Genomic DNA, 18562 nt, shown 5'->3' on the forward strand with positions numbered 1-18562 from the left:
TCTAAAAAAAAATCGGTTGCCTGTAAAGTCGGTTTTACGGGCGAAGATTTTACGTGACAACGTCTTTTTCTCGGTAGAATATTTATTGATATGAATATTATTAAATTGCACAATAGGAACAAGGAATTGCCGCTATAAACTCAGTTTCTCAACTTTTGTGTCAATCTAACAATTAATCAATCAATCATAGTTTACGATAATGAAATATTAGTGTACAATTATTTACCTTTATTGTTGTAGTTGTTGTAAATGACGAATCTACTCACGAATTGAAGACAAATCTCACGATCTCACGATTAAGGTCTTACATCTTACGATTTTTAAATTTTTTTTTAAATTTCAAGTGTTTCTAATAAAATTCATGGGAGGAAATCAGCTTTTTTTAGATTGTCACCTTGAAATATCCATAAATTGACTGTATTTTTGTATCAAAGTGGGCTACTCCAATTAACTCAATTAATATACACAAAATAATATAAACAAAGCTTAAAAGGTTCTTTATGCTTTGAAAGTGGTTTATAAACAACTGAATTGTAATGTATATTTTACCGCCTTTAATAAATATGAAGTATAGACTAAATTTTGTGTAAAGAACAAACACTCAACAGACCTAATAGTAAAAACATATTGATTTAAGTGTGAATTTGAGATAATGTGCTGACAAAATGTTAAATCCTAAGAAAACAAAATTATGTTTTTATGTATATTCATTATACTTAATACTCTTGGGTAAAATACCTCATATCATATATGTCTTTAGACACAGTTAATAATTTTCATTGAAGTTTGAACTATAAAGAATGTTTACAATCATTGCCCAATATTAAATGGATAAATCCATAGCAATATTATAAAAGAATATAGGTCCCTAGGTAATTTCCTAAAATTATATCTGATACTGGTGGTTCCCCCTAAAATAGGACACTGTAAGCACTCCACATTTTCACTACAGACACAGCTGACGATACTTTCAACGATTTTCAACTTTAGCGATTCAACGCGCCTAATTCTCTAGTGCCGCGCGCAGCGGACCGATCATGTTTGAGTGGGAGAGAGACGCAAGGCATTCGCCGGTCCGGCGGGCCTCTCTCTCGTTCGGTGACTCACTGTAACAGACGTGAGCGGGCGTTACACTTTTTCTTAAATGACTCCGAGCCACAACCTAATTTAAGACGTTGTCACGTCAAAATTTAAATAGTAAATAATGTTTTTTAATAGGATTTTTCAGAAATATTTCAAAAATCCTCTCCTTGAAAAATTTTCCACAAACATGGTTTATTGGTTGCATACATTCAGATGAAGTTACATCTTCCTATACCTATACACTTTATTAATATATAAGTATGATTACGATATATTATGATATACAAAAAATTTTCTTTAATTGTTTGCAATTAAACTGAATTTATTTAACGTCTAACTTGTCATTTATTAAAGCTTCATTACTTGTAAACATAACCACAAATGAACTCTTGTTTTGAATTTAATTGAATCGTGTTCGTGTGCCTTTGCCTTCCTTCTACTGAAACAATTTTAATTTTCCTTTATTCAATTTAATTTAACAGACAAAATAAAAACATCAGACATGACTAGATTACTAATACAATCAAGTCTAATAGTTCCTGCAGGAAACAGGAGGTATTTGTATATGCGGCCAAGGTCAATTAATAAGCAATATGGACCCTTGGATGTGTTGTCAAACAGACATTACAATTTCGGAAAATAACATTACAAAATTTGAATTTGAAGATAATTTCACGCCCTCATTAAGTAACAAATTACCCGATTCTGAAGAATATCTCGCATTATTAGGTAAGTTGGCGCAATATTATCGCAAAATATGTTGACAATATAATCGATTTTGCAGAAGAAAAACTAAGAAAAATAAAAAACGACCCAAACATATTAACTCAATTGGCAGCAAAGAGAGAGGCGTGTATGGAGCAACTGCTTAACGGTGTTAATGGTAACGGTATTGATCATTTTGATGAAGACATTCTGGATTTAGATGAACCTACAGCTAATTCTCAAGTACTTAGAGCCATAGCCCCTCAAAGACAGGCTTTAAACCGAGGAGAGATTGTAGAATTCATAAAGTACGACCAGCTAGATAATGAAGAGGGTGATTCACCTATAAACAGGAGTACAGACTCTATTAACAACTAATAGGTAAAGTTTATTTTGTTGTTTATTTAATCTAATTTACAATTAGTGTATTTATTAGTTTTACAATTGTTATGTCCCAAGCTGTATTTTGAAGATTCTATATTGGATTGTATATTTATTTGAAGAACTTCTAGGAAGCTTCTATTATTATAATTAATCAATAACATTCTGTATAAGTATTCATAGCTTAAATTCCTTTACACTATTTTCTTAGTTCTTTTTGTAGTGTTGATAATGGAAAGTATTTCAACATTCATTACAGTTAAACTTGTCACTTAACCCATTAGCACCGAGAAAAGAAAATTCTTTTTATATGAAATAATTTTATTTAAAACTACGTAAAAACAACTTATTTTTGTTAAATTTAAACCGAAATAAAAAAAATTCTTTTTTTTTTGGAAAAAAAAGGTGGTCCCGTACGGGACCACTAGGCGTTCGACAAGATCAAATATTGAAACAATTCTTTAATTTGTCCCATTTGTATGAAATGGTTTAAAACATGAAATGCAAAGCCCAACGTTGCATTTTTACACATTGTATGCCCTTTTGAACTACAAACTGGCATGGCGCACCACTTTCTTTTTCCCTCAGGTACAGAGATAATCCAATGATCCTTGCAGTCAAACCTGACGCAGTCAGACACTCGGAAATCACTTCCTGCTGCTCTACCTATTTTTCCAGTTATTTTAGCGGGGACTTTATATGTCGTTAAGTAGGTCCAAAAATTGAATGAATCGTAAACATTTTCTGAGTTTTGTATAAAAATACTTTTACCTGACAAATACTTCTTCTAAACTCTAAGAGACTAAATCCGGGAATATTCTTCCCGGATTTTCTACATATCGTCTAAGCATTTTGAAGAGCTGCGTCTATGAGGTACGTAAATATTGGCCAGTACCATTTTTTGGAACGTATGCCGGCTTGGTAGCTGAAAAAAAAAATTACCCATATATTTTCATTTATATAAATATTGCTCTTTATATCTTACCAAGATATATTACTGTCCATGAGATCAGTTCCTCCCGTGCTGGTATTATACTGCGAAAGAAGATATGGCCTAGGTACTTGTATTGTCTTGCTATCCTTTTTGGAATATCTTTCCACATTTTTTGACCGGCTGAACACCAAAACATGTGCTTGCAGCTGTTACAACTTTGTTGTTCCTCCAGCGAACATATTGAATACCAGTCTCCTTATTCAATGTTAAAAAATATTCCCCTCATGCCCTCTTTTCCATCGTCTTTTTGGAAACAAGTGGAGAATTCCTAGGAATTCTATTATCCCTTACAGTACCTGTAACCTCATACCCATTAGCTTTTAGAGTACTTAACAAGTTTGTACTGGTAAATAAATTATCAACGAAAACCTTGTATCTCAGAGATCCTTTGTCACCCAATTCTTCGATCATCTGTACCATGGGAGCTGCAGCTTTTCCGAAATATTTTTGATATTCTTCATTAGATCTAGGATTTTTTCCCTGATGTTTAATCCCATTTCCCAAAGTTTATCAAATATGCGCTAGGTGTATTCATACACCACACCTTATAGCCAAACCTTACAGGCTTTCCTCTGATAAACTGTTTGCATCCGTGACGCCCAAAGTAGAGCGTATCATCGATTCATCATAAGCTATATTTTTTTCTGGGACAAAATGCTCTATGAACGATTTTTTTAACATATCTGTAAGTGATCTTAGTTTGTACATTTTCTCATTTTTAACTATATTATTATTGTCTGCAAAATGAAGTAAACGACAAATTTGTAAAAACCTGTCACGTTTCATAGCATCAGACACCAGAATATTTTGCATGTCAGGGCTTCTCTAAGTTGTAGGTTCTGGCAGATAAATTACCATTCAGGTAAATCCTTATCATAGCTTGCTTCTAGGTCTGATTGTACACCTCCTAGACGTTCAGAGTCTGCAAATACAACTTCCGCACCTACACGAAGTTGACGAGGATTCAAGTTATCCAGGTCACCACCTTTGTCTTCGTCACCTGAATCCTCATCCGTAAGAAAATTTGATTCAGGCGGCTTAATAAAAATGTCTGTTACATCATTTTCTTCATATGCGATATCTAGAGCTTCCTGTAGTGCAATTCCACTGAAATTATAAAAAGATATATGTTTTGACTACATAACCGCCTAGTGGGTCCATATGGGTACAGCAATATTTACATGAATTTTTAACTGCCCCTTGTAATTTTGATACAAAAATATGCACACTACGTTATATTTTAAGATCTTTTAAAATAAGTAAAATTGATTTGATGCTAGTATTCCAAAAAAACGGTACTGAAAATTTACTTACATAAATCAGATATCCATTATCAAACACTTTTTACTATAACATGATTTTCTAACTTCCTTAGCTTGTGAAATATAATAAAACACTGATGAGTATTCATCAACGCAGGTTCAGACAAGTCTAAATAAAGTATTCATGCGGTAAATGTAATGTTGGCTGCCTGTTTTATTATAATTTTATTGTATTAAACAATACCTTTACAGTTGGGTCCATATGGTGACTGTAGGCGCTAATGGGTTAATTCTCATCCTTAAATGAAAAAATAATTGTGCATCACACTTTTATTTTTCTAAATTAGAATTTATTTAACTATTATAGCAATATATAATAGTTTTTTATTTACTATGATAATTATAAAATGAACAAAGATAAAAGATACTGTGCTTTTTTCATCTGATGCCAAAACATTTTGACAATGACTGTTTGAAGGCCATTTTAAAGAAGGAATATTAATAGATACACTTTAGATATGACGAAAGCATAATAAACTGTTCTTAAATTCTAAACAGATAGTCTCAACATTTTTGAATATTGTTTTTTTGCACTATAATATTTTACTTAAAGTTTACATTCCCATATTTGAACAATATCTTTTTAATGTTTTCGTTAACAACCATTTATAATATTCAATACATAACCAAACACCTTTTTATTTAGTTTTACAGGAAAACATGAAACCTTTGCTGTTTCTTTTGAAACTAGCTTGGGACTGTAGGTATCGTCTTCCACTTCTCATAACAGTAGGTTTTATGGTGTTAGATGTCAGAATGCAATTAGATATCAATGTTCAAACAAGAAGGATGCCTAGACATCCTCCTCCTCGATTGAACGCCGTTCAGGAAAATGATTTAGGTGACAATGATAATGCGTCAAATGGTAAGGATATTGTATTTAATATAGTAGTATGTGTAATTTTAGAAATAATCATGATCAATAAATAATAGAGCTATCAAAAAATCCTAATTAGGGTTAGCCTGAAACATTACTTCTAAAAAACTTGTCTTATCCATCCTTCACATATGTCCATATTAGAATACCAGGATAACTGTCCTTTTTTTATTTGTCACCCACATTTATGAGCCAAAAAGTGAGCAGCTTTCCACTATTATTTTAAAAATATGATTTTTTTTGCTTCTAATATCGTCGCTCCATATAATCTAGTGTAATTATAATTGTAGTGTTATTGTCCTTCCTTTCTTTATTTTATTCATTATATCCATTTCACCTGATCCAGTATTTGTTAAAGTTACCCCCAAGTATTTATATTCATTTGTTTGTTTTATCAAGTTGTTATTTCTCTCCAGATCTTCGTCAGTGTTTCCAATGATGATGTATTGCATTTTATATCATAATTAATTTCCAAATACCATCTTCCAAATTCTTCTTCCAGTTTTTTTATCATGTAGACAATGTCTTGTTTATCTTCTGCTGAAATTATTTGATCACCAGCAAATACATTCTATGTTTATTAGACTGTCATGGTCTTTGTATTATTAATAACAAAAAAATAATAAAACAAAACAAATATTAAAAAAAGAACAAAACAATTATTTCCAAAAAATATAATAAAGAAAAATAGTTTGCATGACAATTTTAAATACTTATATTTTTATTTATTTATTTACGGATATACCATTTTTACAAAAATATAACTTTAACCTGTACAAAGCATAAGTTGCGTTACAACAAACAAACTAAAATTAAAATAAACTAAATTAAATTAGGAACTTAACTTATTAGGTAATCATACTTAAAACCTAAATTGATTTCATAAATGTTGTTATAGGTATTCCAAATAACTCGAAACTATTGTTGTGCTCATTGGCTGTTCTTAGAATTCTTATATTGGGTTCATTTTGACCATAGTTTGTAGTGTGAAACTAAATGTTGAAAATCTCAGTATTACCTGTTCTTCTAGTACATATTAACATAAAAACTTATTAAACTGAGTAACTCTCGATCTTCAACATATCCATTCATAATCTTAGGAAGGAAACATAAATCTGCTTCAAACCTTCTATGATGTAGTATGAAATATTAAGTATTAAACATATATCACCATATGTGTATTGTTGTTTAATAAAACCAATCTTGTAAGCACATACCTTCAAAAATTTATTTTGAACTCTCCTGATACTGTAGATATCAATATTATATGAAGGGGGCCAAATGAGAGAACCATACTCCGAAACCGATCGAACTAAACTAAAGTATAACATTTTTAAAGTTTGTACTGAAAACTATTTACAGTTTTTAACAATAAATTCCAACATCTTTAAAGCTTTACTTGAAGTTTCAGTAATATGATATTCCAAAGTTAATTTAGAATCAAAATGAATAGAAGAATAGAACCAAATCTTTAATATTATTACGTGCCTCTAAAGATACACTCCGTTCGCTGTATCTTTGCACATCATAGTTGTACGAATTAAATCAAAGCATTTAAATCAAACGTAAGTCTTTTCTAGATTCATGAAATAATTAGGAAATGTTTAATATCCCGTTAAACGTATTTATAGTGATTGTTTTTGTTTATTTATTGTACTGGATGTTAAAAACTCATTATAGAATTGTTTTGAACGTAATTTTGAGTTTTCTACATATTCAACGTTATTATGATTATTGGAAGAAATGCTCTATTTGAAATACTGTTGTCTGTTGTCTTGCTTTTACGACGACGTCTACTTTTGCCTAGACTTGAAAGGACAGGATTGCTTTCTTTTCGTTTTTTAATTGTACATACTGTACACCGTGATATTTTCAAGGCAGCAGCTACTCTCTTAAATTAAAAACAATTTCATGATACGTAAATTATTAAACAACATACAATTCATTACAATACCTCTTGAACACAAGCCAAAGGTGCCAATAAGGGTCCTCCATTCCTTTTGTTCAACTCAAAATATTCAGCACGAGTTGCTGGGATTGAGAATTTAATGTATTTCCAGGCATATTCTAAAAATAAAAACCTTGAAAAAATATTCTGTTTTATATTTGTTTGATATTTTATGACAACAAATAATATTTTATATCGATTCGTTAGACTGAGTTTTAGCCAGATTCAAAAATGATACGTCAAATTAAAGGTAAGAAAATTTAACTGCAAAATTTATACTTACATCAAAGAATCCAACACTAAGTGAACAGTTAGTCGTTATAACAACTCTTTTTGAGAAAATTTATAAACTCAAGGCAAGAAAATGTAATGGAAAATTAAACAATATGAATATAATTTTTGTAAACACCACAACGCTGTAAAGTTGACAATAAGCAGGTTCAATGATGAGAATTTATCACTGCCTTTAATATAATAAGCGGCTTAATTTCAACATTTTATATTCTGTGGGTAGAATTGAGACAAAATTTAAAAATAATTCGTGAATAATTTCATACATGTGCAAAGATACAGCGAACGAACTGTACATTATTTATACAATAACAATAATTTACCAACTCCCTTGATCTACCAAAAGTAATTTTAAAACATTTTTTTATATTTAAGCATATCATATTTACCTCACTCCAACTAGCTAAGCTTTTAAGATCATTTTGTAACAAAGAGGCATCAACTAGGTTATTAAGTATTTGAAATATTTCAAGCTCGTCAGCAAACTTTAGAATGTTACTACTTTGAATGACTGATATATCATTAACAAATATATTAAATAAGGGAGGCCCAGTATGAGACTCCTGATGAACTCCTGAGGTTACAGATACTCGCTGAGATAAGCAATTTCCGTATTTTACCCACGCCTACCAGACAGATAACTTCTTATCCATTTAAGTAGTTTACATGCAAATCCATAGCCTTGTAATTTAGCAATAAGCAGATCATGGTTAACTCTATCAAAGGCTTTAGAGAAGTCTGCGTAGATAGCGTCAACCCTTATGTTCAATTGAATTAGTCATAAAACATGAATTAAATCTTTACAATCCCATGTTAACAAATTATTTATAAGACATTTAAATAGTTTAGGTAATACTAATTGTTTACAAGCAGTCCTATAATTTTCAATATCATGTTTATTACCGGCCAGTTGGGACTATTGGTTGGGACGCCGAAGAATAGATAGAATTATCACGTGAACGCCATGAGCTGGTTACGAGTTGCAGTTCCCAACGTCACAAGTTCGATTTACACTAGGTCAAGAAGAGAGATACAATTATCGCAGTGAATGCGGTAAAACCCATAATATACATATTGAAAACTTAATTCTATTTTTCACTGTAATAATTGAGTTATGAAGGGATGCTGCATACAACGATGTAATGATTGCTGATCAATGTTTTTTTTTTTTCGGTTTTATCAACCATTTTAAGTAAACAAATAAAATATGACAAAAAGAGGTTACCTTTATTCTTAATTAATAAATTAATTACTATCGGTGTCCTTGGATGAAGATTCGTCATCACCTAATTTAATAATCAGTGGTTCTAACTGCCGTTCTACAATAAAATCTAGTTCCCACATCTTGGATATGATGCCATCTATATGGTTGATAGCATTTTTCTAGGAATCCGATCTAACTTTATTCAGTGCTTCGCTAAAAAGTACTTTTACGTCATTTAATTTATATGTGGTATTTTTTCTTACAACTTCACCCTTTACTCGTGTCCATCTGCCTGAAGACTTCATAATTTCATCTACCACATACTTTTGTTATAGCTTTTCGCTTAGCACTAGTTGGTATCTTTTCATATTTTTTGCTATGGTAGGACGCATTATCTAGGACAATAACTGCCGTTTTAGCTAAAGTTGGCAAAACCCTGTGCAGCCACTTTTCAAAAAGGTGGGAGTTCATGTCTTCATGGTAGTCACCATTTTTTTTTTGGATTCAAACAAATCCATTTTTAGATCCGATATGTAAAACAATAATTCGTTTGTCTTTCCCAGAAGGATGTTTCAATCCTGTAGAAAGGCCTTCAATATATGCTTGTCGAGCACTGATCATTGACATGTCAGTCTAGACTCTGTCAACAGTATGACCAGCATTCACCCAAGTTTCATCCAAATAATAAATAGTACGGTCTTCCTGCATATATTGTCTTATGGATCGCAAGTATCGTCGCCTCCATGATATAATTTCATTTTTTTACTTTAAAACACTATTTCGACATGAAATGAATGAATGAATGACAGAATGAATCAGTCCAGATAAAAGGTTTATTAGAGAGAGAATTATACTTTATTGGTACTATGTACCAAAAGACTATCGACCGAAGTCTTTGAGTCAGTTTATTATTATTTATATGAGATTTAATATTAGTTAGTTGGTACTAAAATTGTACTCATCGAAAATTAATTAATTTCAAAACTTTTTCAAAGTTGTTTTTTTTTAAATTTGGAATTTTTGGGTTTTCTTAAATTTTTTGCATAATTTTCTGAACCGTTGGAAGCTCATTTAGTAAAAAGAAACTGTGAACAATTCGTCGAATCATGCTCTTATATTCATCGGTAATTTCAGCACTTTTTTAGATCTTTGGTAAGGTTTTGGAGGTTTAAATTCACCATTATTTTTGCTTCTTCTTTTGATGTTCTTTTAAAATATTAACAGATGATTTGTTAATACCTAAAATTATTTTTATTTATTATTAATAATAACATAACAATATTAACAATTTACCTGTAGCTTCAGCAGTAAATTTAATAAAACCTTCGCAGCCCTTCTATGCGTTTAACTCCTCAGATGCTTTTTTATATGTATTTAAAATTACACATTTTTCTTCAACAGTAAATTTTGTTTGTTTTTTTGCCCGTTTTCTTGGAGGCGAAAGAGTATTTCCATCCATATTTAAAACAAACGATAATCTAACACAAACTGATTTTATTTAATACGGTGCGTTGTGTACACGACTTCTCCCGTTCGGTTAAGGTGGGTACACATATGCTCCGAATGCCGTCTCGAACCCCGTCGCGTTCTCAAGTGTGGACGGAGTCATGCAACCGCGTACCTTACCTCGACGCGTCAACAACGTACATCGAAGCGATCCATCGGTTGTCGGTAAAATGCCTTCGCATCAAAAGAAATTTGAGCGCGACAATGTACACCGCGAATTCATGTTTGGACTAGCTTGCGAATCTTTTATCGAATCTCTAGTCATTCAAAATAGTCAGTCTACTATTTTGAAGGTTGAAGGTGTTTTTAAAGTTGAGTGCATCAAGATGGAATGGACGGAAGAGAATAGTTTACTCTTAATCGAAAATTATCGGAAAACGAGATATTATGGGATACAAATAATCCCAGATACTACAATACAATAAAAAAAAAACGATGCATGGGAAGAGATTGCTTCTAAAATGCAAATTACAGTGGATGAGTGTAAAAAAAATGACCAATCTTCTATCTGGATTACGGAGAGAAAATCTTGCATCTTGAACATGCAAATTCAACTCAATTACTGCTGGAACGCTAAAATGTTTGGTACAAGGTACGGAGCGGTGTTCGGTTCGTTACTTATTTCAATGCCCCCTGTAACAACGTCGCGAACTTCTGTTGATCGCGTCGCTGTACGCGACGGGATTCGAGACGGTATTCGGAGCATATGTGTACCCACCTTTACAAATGCATGTAAGTCTGCAGACAGCCAATCACAACCCTGCAACTCTCCAACACTCAGTGATCACGCGGCCTTGAGGTGGGTACACATATGCTACGAATGCCGTCTCGAACCCCGTCGCGTTCTCAAGTGCGATTCATCCGAAGCGATCCATCGGTTGTCGGTAAAATGCCTTCGCATCAAAAGAAATTTGAGCGCGACAATGTACACCGCGAATTCATGTTTGGACTAGCTTGCGAATCTTTTATCGAATCTCCAGTCATTCAAAATAGTCAGTCTACTATTTTGAAGGTTGAAGGTGTTTTTAAAGTTGAGTGCATCAAGATGGAATGGACGGAAGAGAATAGTTTACTCTTAATCGAAAATTATCGGGAAAAAGAGATATTATGGGATACAAATAATCCCAGATACTACAATAAGATAAAAAAAACGATGCATGGGAAGAGATTGCTTCTAAAATTCAAATTACAGTGGATGAGTGTAAAAAAAATGACCAATCTTCTATCTGGATTACGGAGAGAAAATCTTGCATCTTGCACATGCAGGATGTTCGGTTCGTTACATATTTCAATGCCCCCTGTAACAACGTCGCGAACTTCTGTTGATCGCGTCGCTGTACGCGACGGGGTTCGAGACGGTATTCGGAACATATGTGTACCCACCTTACTTAATGATAAATTAAATAAGTAGTGGATAGGTTTTACATGAGATGTGTATCTCTTGTAAAACCTATCCACTACTTATTTAATTCATCACCGCGACACAAGACGAGATGTGTTCATGTTATTGGTGAAATGTAAAGAAAAGAGGTTACAGGGATATTAATTTTTCTTGTCTTAAACTAGAATTTTCGATCTTTGCAGGTAAGTTTTTGCTTATTCGTAAATATTTTTTAAGGACATTGTTCGAAATCAAATGCAAATGATTTAATTTGATGTTCTTACTTATTTTTATCAAGAACCGATTGTATACATTTTGTAACTAATCAAGATTTAGGAACCGATTAAAATAACTGTCATGTGCATATATCATATGCATATTTTATTAAATTAAGGTTTTCTTTTTTGTTTCAGTTTATAATAATGAATAATTGGCTCAAAACGGGACGTCTTGCAAGTAGCAAAATTGTTCAATCACTTTTATAGTACATACACTAATAATTTTCCAACATAAACATTCCTCATTCTGGTATCAAAGAGACCGCCTTTCAAATCAAGGTTGTCAGACATATTTCCTAAAATTCCTAAGGTTATATTTAAAAAATATTCTCTATTCGTTATTATTCAATTGCTAGTCAACGAACAACACTCTTAAAAAATAACATGAACATATTCTCAAAAAATATATCTATAAATTAATTAACTAGGTACTAATATTTCCATGAACTCTTCACTAATGAATTAAAGCAACCGTGAACTTTGTATATTATACCGTGAACTTATACTCTAAGTAATTTTCGAATATCGGCAACATTGTAGTCTGGAGAGAATTTGAACGTTCCGTCTATATCGACGTTGCCATGTTAGTGAATTTAGAGGTAATACTTTTATAGATATAATGATCGACTTTTAGGAAATCAGACAACTTTTAAGAATCCAAGTTCTCAAAAACGGTTTCAAGAATTGTATTATTTTTTTCCAAATATCATTGATTTTATACCTTACCTGGAAACATGAAAAATTGCAGATATATTAATATGGTATTAAAGTTATATTCACTAATTTTAAACTCATGCATTATGGCAACAGCGAAGCGCAAAGCCATAAATCGTAATGAACACCTGTTTGTCTCGCTATGTGACACCCTAAAATATTACATTTTGCAACCAGCTATCAGAGGCGGAGGCTTATTATAAGGTAAGTAATATTATATTTTTCTTCTTCTTCTTCAAGTGCCCTGTCCGTTGCGAACGTTGGCTATTAACATGGCAATTCTGATCTTATTTGCGGCGCTTCTGAATAGTTCGACCGATGTGAGCCCGAACCACTTCCTCAGATTTTGGAGCCACGAGTGTCTTCTCCTGCCTGGCCCTCGCTTACTGTCTATTTTTCCCTGGACAATCAATTGCAGTAGACGGTACTTATCGTGTCTCAATATGTGGCCTAGATATTCAAGCTTTCTTTGTTTAATTGTATTCACGATTTCTTATATTTTTCTAGGATTGCGTTTTGGAGACCATTTGATACGAATGATCAAGATGCATCAACTTCTGTGTTATCAATAAATAATGACAATTATGTTAATGACAGCCCCGAATTAAAAAATAAAGATTTGCACGTAAAATCCCAAAGAATAGTTTTAAATATGTATGAGTGTTTGAAAAAAGAAAATATTGGGATGGCTGATAATGCAATTGTTTCGAGAATTCATGTATTAACAAAAATCGGGTATAAGACGATATATACAATTATTAAATTAGGCACTGTTACAGATCATTCCTTAAAACGAAAGCGACCAAATAAAAAATTGGGTAGGATTGACACTGCTGCAAAAGACGTTATTCAGCGAACAGTTTACAATTTTTACAAAGAAAATAGAGTGCCTACTTTAGAACTGATTCGTGAAAAATTGAGAGATTTCCCTGAATATAATTATACATCTTTGGAAACACTGCGCGAGATTTTGATAAGTTGTGGATTTAAATATAAGAAATTAGATAATCGAATGGTAATAATGGAATCTCGGCGTATTATTGAACTTCGACGAGAGTATTTGAGTAAAATAAAACAGTATCGTAATTCAAACAGAAACATAATCTATTTAGACGAAACCTGGTTCGATACGCATGATGTTGTCAAGTACGGCTGGGTTGACAACACAAACAAGTGTGCGTTAAATACACCGTGTTCACGAGGAAAACGTGTTATTATTCTTCATGCCGGAAGCAAAGATGGTTTTGTATCTAATGCATTGCCATTGTCGGCCAAAAATATAACAAAGTCTTCTGCCGATTATCACGAAGATATGACAGCCGATTTATTTGAAAAGTGGTTTGTTGAACAACTCTTGCCCAATATTCCGCCGAATTCAGTGATTGTTATGGATAATGCGTCGTATCATTCCCGCATATTAAATAAAATACCTAATAATAACACGAAAAAGGACGAAATTTTAAAATTTATTCAACTTAAAACATCACTGTTCCTAAAAAGATTCCAGTAAAGAAAGAATTAATTAGAATGATCAAAAGTCGGAATTTTAAAAACGAATACGTTATTGACACCATTTGCAGCAGGCACGGCCATACTCTTTTGCGATTACCCTCATACTATTGCATTTTTAATCCAATTGAAATGGTTTGGGGTACCGTAAAAAACGATTGCGAAAATATAATCAGTCACCAACATTAAGCGCAGTGACCATTGAGATATTCGAGAAATAATTAGTGGCATTAATAGCGATGTGTGGAAAAATTGCGAAGCTCATGTTGTAAAAATAGAAAACGAATATCCTGTTTTACCGGCAATAGCACCAATAGTTATCCAACCTGGGAACGATTCGACTTCAGAAGACTCTGACGATTCTTTTTAGTCCTTCTAATTAATTTCTTTACTGCTATCGCGATGCATCTTGAACACTAGTATTCATTATTATACAGTGTGTCGCATTTAAGATGAAGACACCTCTATATATCAGCTATAAAAATACATACAGATTTGAAATTTTGCACAGCCATACATGTTGATAGTGCACATTTTTTAAGATAGTCATCTGAAATTTAAATTTTAAACGCGGCTTACTGCGAATCCACAAACAGGGTAAATTTTCGATATTTTGCTTCGCGTTAGAGAAATCGGAAAAACTTATTTGGAAAAGTTGTTCCACTTATTGTAACCGCACATACCAAATTTCATGACAAAATTCGCAATTTTAGTTTTTCAGTATTATTTGTAATCTCGATCCTAAATCTACAATTGGCTGTCTAAAGATGCATCTCGGGACAGCCAACTGTCCGTTTTAGAATCCTGACTACAATTGAAGAGCTTATTTCCAAAGTGTCTTAAATCCATATAATGAAATCCACGAAACTACAGATTTTCATACAAATTTAACATACAAATTATACAATTTTACAATTTTCATATGCACTTTTAAATGGTAAATAAGAAGTTGTTTTGGTACATATAACTTTATTCTAGACTTGAAGAAATCTATAAAGTTTAATAAGTCTACTTTGGAAATAAGCTCTTCAATTAATGAAAAAAGTAAAAGTGCGAATTTTGACATAAAACTTTGTTATGTGGGGTTATAATAATATTTGGAACATCTTTTCCAAATAACTTTTTCCGAAATCTCTAACTCGAAGCAAAATATTGAAGATTCACCCTGTTTGTGCATTAACAGTAGGCCGTGTTTAAAAATTAAATTTCAGTTGACTATCTTAATTGCTGGATAGACAATCTTTTAAAATTTTCTGACACAATGAGCCATTATTTACAGATAATTGTAAAAAAATATTATGGTTTATGTAAAAACTAAATAATAAGTCCAATATTCTTATAAATCACTAAAATTAACAAGCTTTAATTTGAAAGAATTAATTTGTTATTTATTCGATGTTGTGAGCCCGCTCCCATTTGAAAAAAAACTGATTCTGTCCTTTGAAGAGTCCTATTCAAAAATGCCCTGTTTAAACAAATCGAAGGTTGAAGGGTGCCGGACATTTTTGCCGGAAACAATTTAAATTCAAAAGATCACCTTTTTCTGCTACGGAAAATATTGCCCCGATTTCTCACCAAAATCAATGTTGAGACTTTAGTTTAGATACTCTTGAATCTCAAAAATACTCATTTACATATTTTTCAACCCTCGAAAATGCATATTAGGTATCGCATTTTTCGGATTTTAAATCGCCTATATCTCCAAAACTATTAACTTTTCAGAAAAATGACATAGATCTTATTTAGAGTCACCCAAAAACCTAAAAAATATTTTTTGGAGCACAAAAGGTGATATTTTGAATTTGTTTAAAAAATTGTTTAAACAATTTCTGCCAAAAATTGAATTTTCCTGAATATAATTATGTAAAAATTAATAAAAATTATATGATTTTTCTTAAAATATGCGTTTGATGAACTGATCCCTTTTCTTAATTTCCACGCCAATGGTCGGCATTGGCTTCAAAGAATCTTAAAAGCCGACGCTTGGAAACGTGACATTGGAAAAAGTATACCAGCAGAGTCTAGAGAAAATATTTCATAAGAAGCCATTGCTGGTTGTTCTGTAAGGAAGTTTTATTTATCTAACCTATTTAATACAGTCTTACCAATGACCACTTTTACTTTTCATTTAATATTTTTGTTGTTTATTATTTATAAAGTTTATTTATTGTTGTTGCTGGTTATTTATCAATGTTGTTTGCTGATCATTAACAATTTATTACAGAAACAGATATGTTTTATCAAGATTATTTGAATTGCACAACGAGCTTACGATATTCTTTGCTGAACAACCCATTTCTGTATCTGTTAGTACGCTTGTTGAACTATTGCATGATGAGCAATGGTTGATGATATTGGCTTATTTAGCTGATATATTCGATAAACTCAACGTCTTCTGCCAGTTCCTACAAGGAAGAACAGTAACCACATTTGTAGTAAAAGACAAAATATCGTCCCTTAAAAACAAAATTTGCTTCTGGATAGAATGTGTGCAACAAAAAAATTACCAATGTAAACAATCTTTTAAATAACTTTCTGAAAGAGAATGAGTTAGGAGTAACCTCAGGTGTGGAAAGAGACATAAAACATTTAATTAACCTCGAAAAATCCTTGAAAGATTATTTCCCGGAGAAGTTACAGGACATCAAGTGGGTTCAGAATCCATTCACAAAACATACCAAGCCATCGATGCTAACTATGCCAGAGTATGAGAATTTGATCGACATTAAGTGTTCATCCCTTCTAAAACAAAAATTTGAATCAGAAGATTCTAATCTGAATGACTTTTGGATTGCACTTAAAGATGAATACCCCGCAATCGTTGAGAAAGCTATCATGGTTCTACTTCCTTTTGTGACGACTTACCGATGCGAGACTGGTTTTTCGGCTTACGCTTATACCAAAAACAAGTTCAGAAATCGTCTGGATGCAGTTCCGGATCTTCGTATTCAATTGTCAGACATTTTAATCTTAATTTTAATTTAATTTAATTTTAATTTTTTTTAATTTAAATTTAATTTTAATTTTAAGCCCAATTTTAATATTATTATAAGAAAATGTGTGAAAAAATTTAATTCTTCGCATTGAAATAGTTACAGCTACTTACTTAATTGTATTTATCTTTGTGTAATAAATATTTTGTATTTCTTATAATATTATTTTTCATTCATAATTTCTTCCTTCTTTTACAGTCTTACATGAAAAATATTCAAAATACAAGATAATTTCTTTATTTATCAAAATAGGCTTCCGCCAAAAAAAAATATTGTCAATTAGGGTTCCTCCAAAAAAATTATCGTTAATTAGGGTCCCGAGACAAAAAAAAAATTGGGAACCCCTGGATTAACCAATTATTACGCAATCAAATTAAAGAAACTTTGAACGCTTGAAATACCACAAAAATTAGCTTTAAATTGACACCAAATTTATATTTAGTTTAAACGTTTAACTTACGAGTATTTTGATTTCTTTACTGACGGTTAATCTTTGACAAATTAGGCTAGATTCTATATTAATTTATATTTTCTGTTTGTTTTAGAATCTTGGAGTACAGTTGAAGAATTCGACGTCTCAGATGTTGACCTATATTCATAATGCAAGACTGCTGTTAAAAGAAGTGATTTATTTTATATTTAGGTTTTATTTATCTGTATATACATGCAGGTATAATAATGTAACTTGAGCAACAGTATAGCAAATATTATTTTACTAGATTATCGCTCCTACCCTATGCACTTATTTTACTAAAAAATATTTACAACTCAATTTTTTGTTTCATAATATATAAGTATATTGTTAATACGAAATTCAATATTGTGATTTCAATGATGGTTCATGATTGGATTTTGTATTTGTAATGACATGTATATTTTAAAACTATGTATAAAAACATTTCGTATTGTAATTTCGAATTACTTTCAGCATAGCCTCACCAAAACAACTTTGGAGCATTAGTAGGTTACCAGCAATGCGATTCTTGGTCAATTCAATTTGACTGAAGACATGCCTTAATCCAAACATTTTTTTGTCAGTCTATGTTGAAAGAATCAATAAATACCTACTCTCTGTTTTATATTAATAAATATAAATTAACTACCTATAAGGGTTTTATCATTTTAATTTTATCGTATAAAGAATGTTATAGAAGAATGGAGAACTAGCGAACTAATTCTACTATGTATTTAAAAAAGGAGATAAAAAACAGCCAGAAAACTACAGAGGTAGAAACTTGTTAAATACTACGCTAAAACTTACAACTAAAATTTTACAAGCGCTAATAAATCAGAGGATAAGTTTAGCAGATGAACAACAGAGAACATTACTGAGAAATCATTAGATTATAATATACCAGCATTTCTGTATCTGATTG

General features: G+C 31.7%; 1 protein-coding gene across 2 annotated transcripts; it reads left to right on the forward strand.

Moving 5' to 3' along the window:
* The first annotated feature begins 1648 nt into the window (after nucleotides 1-1648).
* Nucleotides 1649-18295, forward strand: LOC140446895 (uncharacterized). 2 transcript variants are annotated; one of them, XM_072539481.1, is made up of 3 exons: nucleotides 1649-1812; nucleotides 1868-2169; nucleotides 5132-5268. In XM_072539481.1, the coding sequence occupies exons 1-2, from the start codon at nucleotides 1677-1679 to the stop codon at nucleotides 2164-2166; spliced, it is 435 nt and encodes a 144-aa protein (XP_072395582.1). In that variant the 5' UTR covers nucleotides 1649-1676; the 3' UTR covers nucleotides 2167-2169; nucleotides 5132-5268. The 2 variants fall into 2 exon arrangements, with proteins under 2 accessions (XP_072395582.1, XP_072395583.1); XM_072539482.1 differs by lacking the exon at nucleotides 1649-1812 and adding an exon at nucleotides 17732-18295 and having other exon boundaries at nucleotides 2027-2169; nucleotides 5132-5350.
* The last annotated feature ends 267 nt before the right edge of the window (nucleotides 18296-18562 follow it).

Source organism: Diabrotica undecimpunctata, chromosome 7 (assembly GCF_040954645.1).
Source record: "Diabrotica undecimpunctata isolate CICGRU chromosome 7, icDiaUnde3, whole genome shotgun sequence".
NCBI lineage: Eukaryota > Metazoa > Arthropoda > Insecta > Coleoptera > Chrysomelidae > Diabrotica > Diabrotica undecimpunctata.